The following is an 11,926-nucleotide window of genomic DNA, read 5'->3' on the forward strand; positions in this document are numbered from 1 at the left end:
TAGTGTTGAAAGATGTATAGTCGCTGCATCAAGTTTCAGAGAGGATACCAGACCCTGACTTGCTGGTCTATTTCCTGTTTGGGTTGGGACTTTTAAAGGGCTATTGAAAACTGGTTGGAGGTAAGGATCTTAATTCCCCAGGCTTGAGCTGTTGGAGAAACTTGAACTGGAGAAACTTGAGCTGTTGCATCTGAACTAGAGAGGTATGAAGAGGTCATCCTCTGTGTGAATTTTTGTTACAAAGTTTTTCAAAGCCATAACAGGAAGGAAATCATCATTTATTATCCAGTGTAATAATACAGTTCTAACTTTTAGAACACACACAAGAACAGTCTCAGAGTATTTCTGAGACACTGCTTACTTAACATTGTTCAGTCATTGATAAAGAATTTATCAGGTTTTAATCGTTACCTTCTTTGACTTAAAGCTATTATTATTATTCCATTAGGGATGACCTAGAGTCAGACCATTATCCAAAGACTGAATCCTTAGTGCAAAACCCATTACAGTAATAGGCAGTTTGAATTGTGCCTTCTGTGTTTGTATCTGTTCTGATACTTCTATTGGAATTTTGCTATGTGGTGTAAAGGAAAACCTTCCTTGCTCTGCTGTAGTGTTCATTTGAACTTTTTTTTTCCTTGTAAAATAACATCTGAAGCTGAACATGCAAATTTTAAGAGGTATATAAATTATATGAAGCCCTTCACATACATGGTAGAGTCATTTGTTAAGATCTCATTTTACTGATGTAAATATAGAAGTATATGAAACATTTATTTTTCTTCTTGTATTTTCAGCATAACTGAGGCAGATGATTCAAAGTGTGGTACAACATTCCAAGATCTGAAGAAATCTGGTTGCTTTTTGGCAAGCAGTGATCAGATAGATGGTGAGAAGGGAATTTATATTTCTAGATCTTTGTATGTGAAAGGTATCTATAAATGACACAAGTTTTGAGAGATTAGCACTTTGAGTGTGTCTTCTGGGAAACACCTTAGCACTTCTGAAAATGATCAATCAATATGAATATAACTGATGCCTTGGGGACCTATTGCCTTTTACATGAAGCTTACATACAGCCAAGTGTCATTGAGTGGGATGTTTGTTTCATTTACCTTTACTTAATTTTACATAAACAGATGTGTCTGTTAAAAAACTCCCCAAATCCTAACTGCTGTCTGTGGTTTTCTTTTGTTCATCCCATAGATGTTCTAGCAGAATGCTTTTAAATAGGGAAAGGGAAGGGGGACAGTCAGACTACGTCAGCACCATACAACAGAGAAGGGTTACCCAGAGGAGAACCTTAGAAAGTGCTTATAACTCCTTAGATGTTACTGAAGAAGTTGAGGATTGATTGAAGGAATGTGCAACAAACCTGGTCCTTCTTTGTTTGCTTCACAGAACTGAAACAAAACTAGTCACTAAAATAAATAAAATTTATTAAAATTTAAAAATGTATTGTAAATAAAATTATTTACGAATTCTGGGAAGGGAATTGTACAGAAATACAGAAACTGCATAGCTTTTGGATTTAAATGGGTGTTTTTAGCTATTCATCAAAAGGGTTCACAAACAGGTAAAAAAGAATAGTCTTTACCTCTCTCCTAGGAATTCCTCTGCTTCCTTGTTCTGTCCACTGAAGTGCCTTTTTAACAATAGATAGAAAAATTAACAGCGGGTCAAATTATTGGATAATCAAGATAGTTTTGCCTTTTGATCACAAACTTGGTTACAGGACACCATTTCAGGGCAGTTTATATTAATGAATTTCTTATTTGTACGTTTTCAGTGTGGATTTCCTTTTTTTCTGACATTTTTTGTGACTGAAGGTTTACAAAATGTTCCATCTTTCAGAAACTAAAATACAAACTGAACAAAGACTGGTAAATCACAGTATTATAACACAACTATTACCCTTTCTAGAATTCATGTATTCATGGACAGGTTGTATTTGATTGGTGTTGGATCAGTATTTCTTTTTTTTTTTTTTTTTTTTTAATTTTTATTTTTCCAAGATAGTCCAGTGAAATTTCAGCATTTAAAATTAGTTACTTCTCTGTTTTGAGGAGAGTTAAACTGTGTTTTCTTTACACAACTGCTTATACCCCTACCTTTTTAACTTTTATGGCAAAACATAAGTTTGTGAGTTAGCATTCAATATTACAGTTTTTCATTTTGGTTTAGAATGGTCATGAATGTAGAGTAAGGCTTTCCCATGGGGTATGCAGTATCTTTGCACTAGTAATTTAGGTCCATTTGACTCGAGGGTAGCATGTCTGAGCCCTGGAGGGTTGCTTAAGTGAAAAGGAAACGTGGCAGGCATAAAAGCTCCTGTCAGCATCATAGCTTTAGGGAGTGAGTCCTGTTGGAGTAGGGAAGTTTAACATCAGTGTCCCCTTTGGCTGTATCAAATTCTTGCCCTCTATGAATGGAATAAAAGCTTCAAGACTTTTCAAGACAGATTGAAAAAAACCTCAAGAGCTATGGTTTTTGCTAATGCATGCACAGGTCTGACATGTTTAACTTTTCTTTTAAAATATCTGTAATGTGCTTTGGTTAAATGTTTTTTGTGTATACACAGAACATTTTTTTTATAATTTTCAAAAATGTATTGAACAAAGCTTATTAATTCTGAAATGTCTTTAAACTTTATCATTTTACAATGTGTAGTTGAGCAAAAGAAAGCACAGAGCCAAAATAAGCATCTAACTGTTAAAGGGCATAGGTAGTCTCATAACTCTATTTTTTATGTGTGGTGTTTAAGTTTAACAAAGCGTGCATTGCATCACATGACTGTTATTTCTTTCCCCCCGTATCCCTTCTTTAGGAGAAAGGGAAGCAACCTTTGATGTGAAGGCTGAGCCTATGATAAGTACATCATCAGCTGAAATGGATTTTGATGAGGCATCTCCAGAAAATGCTATCCCTATAGAAAAAAAAAGGCAATGTTTACATAGCAGCGGCTGTTGTGTTGTTCCAGACTTTGCAGAAGAAAATAGAGAGACAGAGGAGGAGACCATCATAAAGATAGCTGGAAACAGCTACTCTGTGTCTCCCAATCTACCTGACTTTCACAGCTGTAGTCCTGGCTGGAGCAGTGCATTTTATGGAGCTGAATGTTTTGATTCAGAAGTTCTTAGTTACATTAAAAGCCTTGGAAAGCAGAAATCAAGTGAGTCACAAAATATAGATGCTAAAAAAGTGGTGAGTACATTGATTTAAAATCATTAAGAAACCTTTTTACTTCATAGTTATAATAATATTTAATTTGTGAATTGGAAACCCCTTTCTTCTTTTAAATATTAGCTCTTAAGTGTTTTAAAATCCTCAAAATATATGATGTCTTATCAGTAAAGTAAGGTAAGGGTAGTACATTGAATTTCTCACTGCCCAACTCTCCAGTCTGTCCAGGTCCCTCTGAATGGCAGCACAGCCTTCTGGGGTGTCAGTCACTCCACCCAGTTTCGTGTCATCAGCAAACTTGCTGATATGCACTATTCCCTCATCCAGGTCATCAGTAAATATATTGAATAGTACTGGTCCCAGTACTGACCCTTGAGGGACTCCACTGGAAACAGACTTCCAAATACCAGTTACTTTTTGATCTCATTATTATTTTTATTTCTTTCACTGCCCTACCATCATCTACTTCCTGCTGGTGTTACTCCAACACTGACTTTCTGTGAAACCCAGCTTCTTCCAAACGTGTTTAAAATAAAAGCTTACTGAATCATAATGGTCCAATTGCAGCAATCTTGCACATTTAAGAAAAGCTTCCTCAAATCCTTCTCTTTTTCCAAACTCCATCAATCATGACAATTTCTGAAATTGTCATGCAAGATTGTTGACACAAAATGAACACTTACATGTTTTAACTGGTCAATATATGTAAAGAAATAGAAGGAAAAATTATGTAACTGAAGTATATTTTTCTGCTGTTGCAGCAGTCAGTGGACAATGATTCTTAGCTGTAAGACAATCAATTATCAATCTTCAGGTGATGAGCAGCTCTACTCAGCTTCTTTCTACGGTCTCTTAGCTGCCTATTCATCAAACCAAACACTACAAGTCAGCTGTGAAAATGTATAGCATGATTTTAATCTCCATACCAGCAGCTGACAAAGACTACTTCATATCTCATTATTTTAAATAATAATGGACATTGTGTTCATTGCTTATACTGTTGTTAAGGGTACAATTTAATATTTAGAAGTCCTTGTTTATTTTTTTACATATCCACTCCAAAAGGACAGCAAAGTCCAAAGCTTGTTAAGTGGCTCTTTTTGAGCAGGAATGTGGTTTGAGATGCTGGAGAAAAGTTCTCACTCTCTTGCAATGTGGAGCTGTCTACCCTATTCTTTCTTGCTTTCTTAACTCATCTGTTAATCAGTTTTATTTCAGAAATCAATTCTTTGTTTTCGTGTAGTCTATTTTTCAGTGTCTGGCAAAGTGTCAATCAACCTACTTTTTGCCCAAACAGATTTTTTTTAAAGCAATAATATTGAGCTGATTGTTCAGCTTTGCAGTAAACTGTGCTAGAGTAGTGTTTAGGAGATGCTATTTTAACTGTTTTAAGATTAGACATAGAGATAAGTCTTCTTGTTCAGTTCAAGAGTAATCTGCAACTGGAATTCAGTATTGAATGACAGTCTAACCACACAACAAATTACAGTTTTGGGGATATATACATCTCATTAATACACCTATATTTTCAATGAAAATATTCAGATGATTCAAATGTTTCTTTTTTTTCACCTTCTAAAATTAAGTGCAATCAAATTTTTTTAGTTTTTCTAATTTTGTACATATGTTATATGTAAATTTATAAGTAGATTTGAAGACCTGCAACTTCTGAGAAACTCAGTGAGAGAACATGAATATTTATGGCAAAATAAATACTCTGACAGCCATTGAAATTAATAACTTTTTTTTTACTGGAACCTGTTGCATATTGGGTAGCCTTCATAGGCTGTGATTTAATAAGATACAATAAGTAAAATGTTTGCTATATGATGAACAATATTAACAATAGGATTAATTGAGATATGATTCAAAAAAATGGTAAAAGGTACTAAAGTTTGTGAGGAATGTGAAATAGCATAAAACGAAAAATATTTATGGATAAAGGTGACACTTTCAAATGATATAAAAATAGTTAATGACTTACTGTATAGGTGCTTATCATTGAGATTCTTAAGTTCAACAAAGGCTAATCTACATTTAGAGAAGTTAATCCTTAGTCAAGCAAGTGTATGTCCCCTGCCTCACACAACCTCCAGTCCAGGAGCTGTTGATTTTACTCCCTGATACAGAGCACATGCAGGCAGACTAAGCCAAGTCCTTGCAGCTTGGGAAGAAGAAGGGAAGGCAGCCACCAGGGCTAGCATTTCTTCAGGGCAATGTCCTCTTGGCCTGCACTACATTTCAGTTATCCCCCAGATCTCATAAAATATTCATCAGAATCTCCACCAAACTTCCGTGTACACAGGTCGTGAGCTGGAGATTTCTAGCACAACTTATGTATTCTTGCCACAGTTTTCTCTTTCCTGTTTCTTTTCTTTTTTCCTTTCCCTTCTGCCAATATTCTGCATCCTTTGGGGGAGCCACCCTTCAGTACTGAAAAACTTACACTTTAAGGACAGATTGGAGTTTGTGGTTTTCTCAAGTAAGAAAAGTCACTCTCATTACTTTGTTCCTTAGACTAAGACATGATCCATAGAAAAGCATCCTGGCAAATTAAGTGTGTTTCAGAGAGAGCAAGACAACTGAATGTATAGCTTCATAAAATATTTATGTCCTAGACCTACCTAAAATGAAAGATGTTGTGGAATAGAATGGATTTTGCCACTGACTTCAGTGCTACTCACCTGAAGTTATTTAGGGGACAAACCTCTTCTGTCCATCGGATTCCAAACATGGGAAATTGATGTTCTTTCTGATTCCCTTTCTGTGTTTGTAGTCTCTTAATCAACCTGGTTTCACTTTAAGTGATGAAACAAAACAAAAACCTTTAACTAAAAGCAAGTGGTTTCCAATTCAGAGCCTGGATAATAGCTTTTCTGTGCTTTCACTATTCCCCATGTGACACCTATGTAGTGGTAAGACATCTAAAAATCCACAGGGCTTTTGTGACTCTTGCTGCTAATGAACTGTGTTGTTAAACCTTTTGAGCTTTTCTGAAAACAGTGACACGTTTTTCTCAGACTCAAATTAATTTCTAGTAAGTCCATCCCATTAAAGCTAACCTATTTACCAATCTGTTGTCTGGTATGTTAGCTCTGAGCTATGTGTTTTCTGATTGTTCTGCTTGTGGGAGTTCTGTCTGCTGCATTCAGTGAACTTACTCCATTTAAAATGCTGTTCCATGTAACTGGGTCACTGGTAGTTAGGTTAGGACCCAAGTGCAAAAGCCACCACTTTTAAAAAACACAGCACTCATCATGTTTATTGTCTTATAATTACTCAGATGCTGAACCCAGAGTGGATGCCTTATTTTCATTGGTTGGTAAAATAACAAAACCTTTGATATGCAATCAAATATAAATCTTTAAATTAAATTTTATATTATTGTGAGAAGACTTTAGTTTCTATCCATTGGCGTAGTTAGCTAATTCCATAGAAATTTAGTTTATTTTTTCAGTTAAGTAGAATGCATAAATATGAAATATGTAACTATTAAGATGTCCTTTATTTATAGAGCAGCTCGGCTGTCTGCCTTCTGATTTAGTTGTATAATATAATGTAATTATACTTGTTTGGAAACAATTGCTTTCTGTCAAACATTGAGTTCTTGCTGCAAATATAGGTCAGCTACTTAACAAAGCACTTTGGGGACTGATTTCAGATTTCACATTTATTCTGAATGACTTCTGAGCATAACTTTAAAAAGTTCTTGAAAACAACCAGCTAAGTGCAATTATAACTAAAGGCATATTTATATAAAGGCAATCAAATTTCAACAGTATGCAAAGCAGCTACACTTCTTAAGCTGCAGAACAAATAACTGCAGAACTGCATAACAAATACTTTTCTGGGTACAGGTGATGCTTCCCTTAGTGTGTCTGTAAGCACAGGCACGAAAAGTAGTTTTTCCTGGTTAATATCTTATTCTTCTCTGTTAGGATGTCCTTTTTTTTTTTTCCATACAAAATAATTTTCTGCTTAAACTTCAGTTTCCTATTAGGATTTACCATTCTGATCAGAATCCTTTTTTGTCTTTAAAGGAACTAGAACAGTTGCTAATGATGGAGACAAAAAATTACAGAAAGACTATCAAGTTTTACCAAAAACTATTGCAGAAAGAAAGAAGAAGCAAAGGTAAGATTACAGCAACTTGCCTGTAATGAAATGGATGTGTAGTACTTTCAAGGATTTTTTTTTATTATATCAGAATAATTGATGGTTTTATGCTGTGTGTTTTAAATCTAAAGGCCCTGAAACTAAATCTATATTGTCCAAATTAAGAGGACAGCTACAAGAGATGAAATCCAAAGTGCAGTTTCTTGAGCTGGTGAAGAAATATGTGCAGGCAAGTCAGACGTTATTTTGCTTGAGTTTCATTTGTCATTTCATTAGTGCATTGGTGTAGTTGGCTGCTCAAGTCAGTATATGAAATGGAAAATATTTTATATCAAAATGCCAAATTAAGTAGGTTCGAAAAGAATTATTCAAAATAAGGCAATTGTATGAAATGTAATTTGGCTTTAAGTGGAGCTGACTGCATTTTGTGGGATTTTCCTCTTTATTTTCCTATGTTTTATTTTTTCTTTGGTGTGCATGTTTGAGCAGATCATGTATGCAGAGCAGTGGGGTGTGGATTCCTGTGTGCTGCCTACAGTCATTAACAATGGGAGGACTGACACTGTAGATGTGACATGTACAGCTGAGTCATCATTGCTTCTTTACTATAACACAGAGAAACACCAGTGTAATAATCAAAATTCAGTAAGAGTTCTGCAGGCCGGTACACCACTTGGTTTAATGGCTTATTTATATTCCAGGTATAGTATATTTTTCATATCCTTACTTGAGAGTGGGTTGAGGCATAGCTGCTAATTCAGGAAATAGTCTCTGTGATAAATCCTAATTACTTAACATCACATAAATTCTCCTGGCTTTTATCAAGTTTAATGTTATTTCTGTGAATACATACTTACAGATGTGGGCATGGAAATGGCGAAAGACATTCTGATAAAAAATAACCCAAACCACTAAGTTTGGATTTGATTAAAACTTGGAAGCATTTGACAATAAATGAGAACCAAATCACTTTAGAATTTTTAATCCTTTACTTACTTGAGGTTTTGTTCTGATCATTGCCACGGAATCAAGACTTTGTGTTAATGACTGCAGTATAATAATTCTTTAGAACATAGAATCACAGAGCATCTCAAGTTGGAAGGGACCCATCTAATTTGATCATTTTTATTAATAAGTTCTGGATGTAAAAACATACAGATTCTGTTTTAAAGATTATTGCCCCAGTCCTTAGATTGGTCAAGATGCAGGCTTACCTCAGGGGACAATGATGTCCTTTATTCTTCAACTAGGGTAAGGGAAGTGTTGTTCTAAGGTACCTGAGACATAATTTTAATTTCATCTGTTGCATGAGGGATGAAGACTAGCTGAGAGAATCCATCAGACTTGTGCCACTGTAGAGGGAAAAACGTCCTCCCAACTACTTCTCCCAACTCGTCATGACTCTGAGACCCAGTTTACAAAAAGGGAACACATTTTGGAATCAGAGCTTCCACATCCATCAAACCCAAACTTTCATGGTTAGCCATTAAGACATCATTGAGAAATGACAGTTAAACTGTGTTAAAATCCAGAGATTGTGAATGTTTATAGCCAAAAAAAAACCCCTCACACTCATTTTCAAAGTATGTATAATAAGTGTATTCTGTTGTTAGAGGAGCTTCTGCTTTAGTTTAAGCAAAAAAATTTCCTGTAGCTTTAAGTATCTCCTTTTTATGCTGTTATTATAATAAAAATCTTTGAGAACAACATCAAGTTAGAGGCTAGGAAAAAAGATAATTAAATGTGTTCTTCCATACTATTAAGAATGTAGCTTATGATAATAGAAATGTCAAAGTGGTTCTTCACACAATTGCAAGTAGAGAAACCTTTTTCTAAGCAATTCATTCTTTCACTGTTGGCAATCACAGTATTTGATGTGTAAAGATAAAATAAAAAGGAATCAAGGTTTTATGCAGAGCTTGAGAATTTACAGTCTCTACTAGTTCTTGATAATTTGAGGAAGTTTCGCTGTTGCTGTACTCTAATGCAAAAAGAAAATGTATTCCTGCTTGTCTGAAGTTTTTCTTGTGCTTCACAGAAATGCATTTTTAGAAGGTTATGTACAGCAGTTTCTCTACACATTTCGCTATTTCTGCACACAAGAAGAATTTTTGCAGTTTCTTCTTGAAAGAATCAGCAGTACTTTATCCAGGTACAGTAATTTCCTGTGAAAAATATTATCAAAGCACAACTGACTTTTCTCCCCAAAGGCAAACAGCTGATTCTGAAAAGAACTACTTAACTACATTTAATTTATATGTTTGTTTTTATAAGATCCTCTTGACAAATGAGTCTGAAAACAGAGCAAGTGTTTGAGTCATTTTTTATTCCGAATCTTGACTCTTACTTTTGCCAGTTGTTCACTGATGGGTTATAAGTTCAGCCACAGCTTTGTTTCCATAGAACCAGGGATTCTAGAGACATGAAATACAATAACTTAAGATTGAACACTCAATACCAAATAATACTTCTGTTTTTTTCAACACCTATTTTTAAATTGCAGTTGGCTATAAATTTTGGAGAAATAAGTGCCTTTTTCTTCTCAGCAGTGCAAGCCTGGATCCTTCCACATCACTTACCAAAATATGTAACCGCAGTTTCTACATCCTGCAGGCTTGGATTGAAGACTGCTACAGTGTAGACTTTGCAACAAATACTGATCTTTTGTGTACCCTAAAAGAATTTATTTCTTCCAAGGTGAGTAAGAATTCCAGTAGAAGCTTTAAGGAAAAAAAAAGTTAATTGGAGTCAGTTATGGTATATATAAGATTGTTATTACAAAAACCTGTCCTAATTATGGTTAAAGAAAAATAATGCTATATTTGACAGCTATGTTCAATCTGTCTGGTTTTGGACAGACATCAATCTTACACCTATATTGTGTATTGCTTATACTTTGGGGGAAATCAAGTTCAATATGCTATTAACTGGTTTTGTATTTACAGGTTGCTCCATTAAATGGCTGTGGCGAGCGCTTGTTGTCATTGCTTGAAGATGCATCTGCCAGGAAAAGTGACAGTGCTCATCAGTGCCTCAACATGGACAAATGTGAAGATGAGGGCAAGAAGGACAGAAAAGCATTACATTCTTTATGTAAAAAGCTCTCGGAAGATGCTTCCAGAAAGGCAGGTCTTTTATTCAGTCTGCAGTATATGGAGCACATTTCCATTTATCCTTTTCAGACAAAAATGAAAGTCTTAGGGTCTACACCCTGACTTAGTAAAATTTGTGTAGCTGCACTTAAAATTTCCATTTGAAAGTATCTAAGACCTAAACAGTTCTGTTATTGTGGAAGTCATTTTAAGCCTTAATTGAACCATGTCATGTGTTTCAGTAATATTAGATGAGATATTTTTGAGAGGAGCTGGACCACATCCAATTGCATGTGACTCCTAGTTCCTAGGAAAAATTTTCCCCCTTGTAAAACATGAATACTTATTATTAGGCATATATCGTTGTAAGTCAATAAGTATGTGAAAATCAGTGGAGGGTGAGGGGTTTCCTGTCAGAATTTCAAAGCTTGTCTAAAAAACTTGTCTGAACTTTTGCCTGTATTTATTGGTTTATATCATGTGCTTGTGAAAGGTAACCCAGAAGCTGGAGCATCTGTGGATTTTTTCTGAGAAAAGTTGTCTACAGAGAACTCTACAGAGTGATCAAAATGACGTGGAAGTCAAATATATTGATAATGTGCAAGTTGAATTTAGAATCAGCCTCTTAATGAAGGTGCAGAATTCCATGGTGTATTATGGGAGTTCAAACAATAAAGGGCAAGCAGAATAGAGGAAACATGGATATTATTTATTGTCACTGCATCATAATGATACTGGAAGGTGGAAGAAGGAAAAAAAATAGAAAAGCAATTATTTCTTTGGAAAGGGCTGTTTTATTCTAAGCAAAGGAGTAGAAGAAATAGTAAGAGATAGTAAGAAGTAAAGCATAAAATATATAACTTAAGAATATAAACTATTTTATGGCAGCAAGATTGAATACACAGAATTTTCAATTGTTCATTGAGACCTGGTAACCTCCATCTCAGACTCCATCAATGTGCATATTATATGAGCTTAAAATAGCAGTGTTCAATAAGCCAATTAGTGCTGTGCTAGCCTTGAAGATTAGCTGAAGAGTTTTGCATCCGCAAATGTGTTTCTCTAACAAAATGTTCCAGGAAGTTAAATGAAGGGGAAACATAAGGTTTTCTGAAAAACTTTTGTAGCTTTACGTGATGGTGTTTTTTCTACAGAACTTTAACTGGAAATTTTCCAAAGGTATGGGACCACTTGCTCAATATCAGAGAGAACGACTGAACACTGTTTCATCAGTTTTGCCAAAGCCCTGCTATAGCGGTTTTACAAAAGATTTTCCAGTCTCCTTTACTAAAGCAGATGAAGTGGGACCATATCTCTTAATAGAATACAGTGTGCAACAGCTTTGTTGTCAGCTGACATTACTGCAGCAGGTATAAAGGACTAGATTTACTTGAAAATACAAGTAATATCTATCTTATTTATCTTTCTTTATCAACCTCCCTTTCTCTACCATTTCTCAACCCTATTTCAAACTTATTTCATACCACTTCGTAAGACTTTAAGTTAAAACAATCAGGTTTTCTCTTGAAATTTCT

The 11,926-nt window shown here is 35.0% G+C and overlaps 1 protein-coding gene across 2 annotated transcripts in view; it reads left to right on the forward strand.

Moving 5' to 3' along the window:
• KNDC1 (kinase non-catalytic C-lobe domain containing 1) overlaps positions 1 to 11,926 on the forward strand; it is a 62,121-nt gene that overhangs the window by 41,562 nt on the left and 8,633 nt on the right. Inside the window, exons 16-24 of one of the 2 annotated variants that reach the window (XM_071748613.1) lie at positions 798 to 889; positions 2,828 to 3,204; positions 7,224 to 7,317; positions 7,431 to 7,528; positions 7,789 to 8,000; positions 9,338 to 9,451; positions 9,849 to 9,996; positions 10,245 to 10,424; positions 11,546 to 11,761. In XM_071748613.1, coding sequence (XP_071604714.1) covers positions 798 to 889; positions 2,828 to 3,204; positions 7,224 to 7,317; positions 7,431 to 7,528; positions 7,789 to 8,000; positions 9,338 to 9,451; positions 9,849 to 9,996; positions 10,245 to 10,424; positions 11,546 to 11,761 — 1,531 coding nt within the window. Of the gene's footprint in view, positions 1 to 797; positions 890 to 2,827; positions 3,205 to 7,223; positions 7,318 to 7,430; positions 7,529 to 7,788; positions 8,001 to 9,337; positions 9,452 to 9,848; positions 9,997 to 10,244; positions 10,429 to 11,545; positions 11,762 to 11,926 lie in introns of both variants that reach the window. The other variant, XM_071748611.1, reaches the window with a different exon arrangement.

The sequence above is a fragment of the Heliangelus exortis genome, chromosome 7 (genome assembly GCF_036169615.1).
Source record: "Heliangelus exortis chromosome 7, bHelExo1.hap1, whole genome shotgun sequence".
In the NCBI taxonomy this organism is placed as follows: Eukaryota; Metazoa; Chordata; class Aves; order Apodiformes; family Trochilidae; genus Heliangelus; species Heliangelus exortis.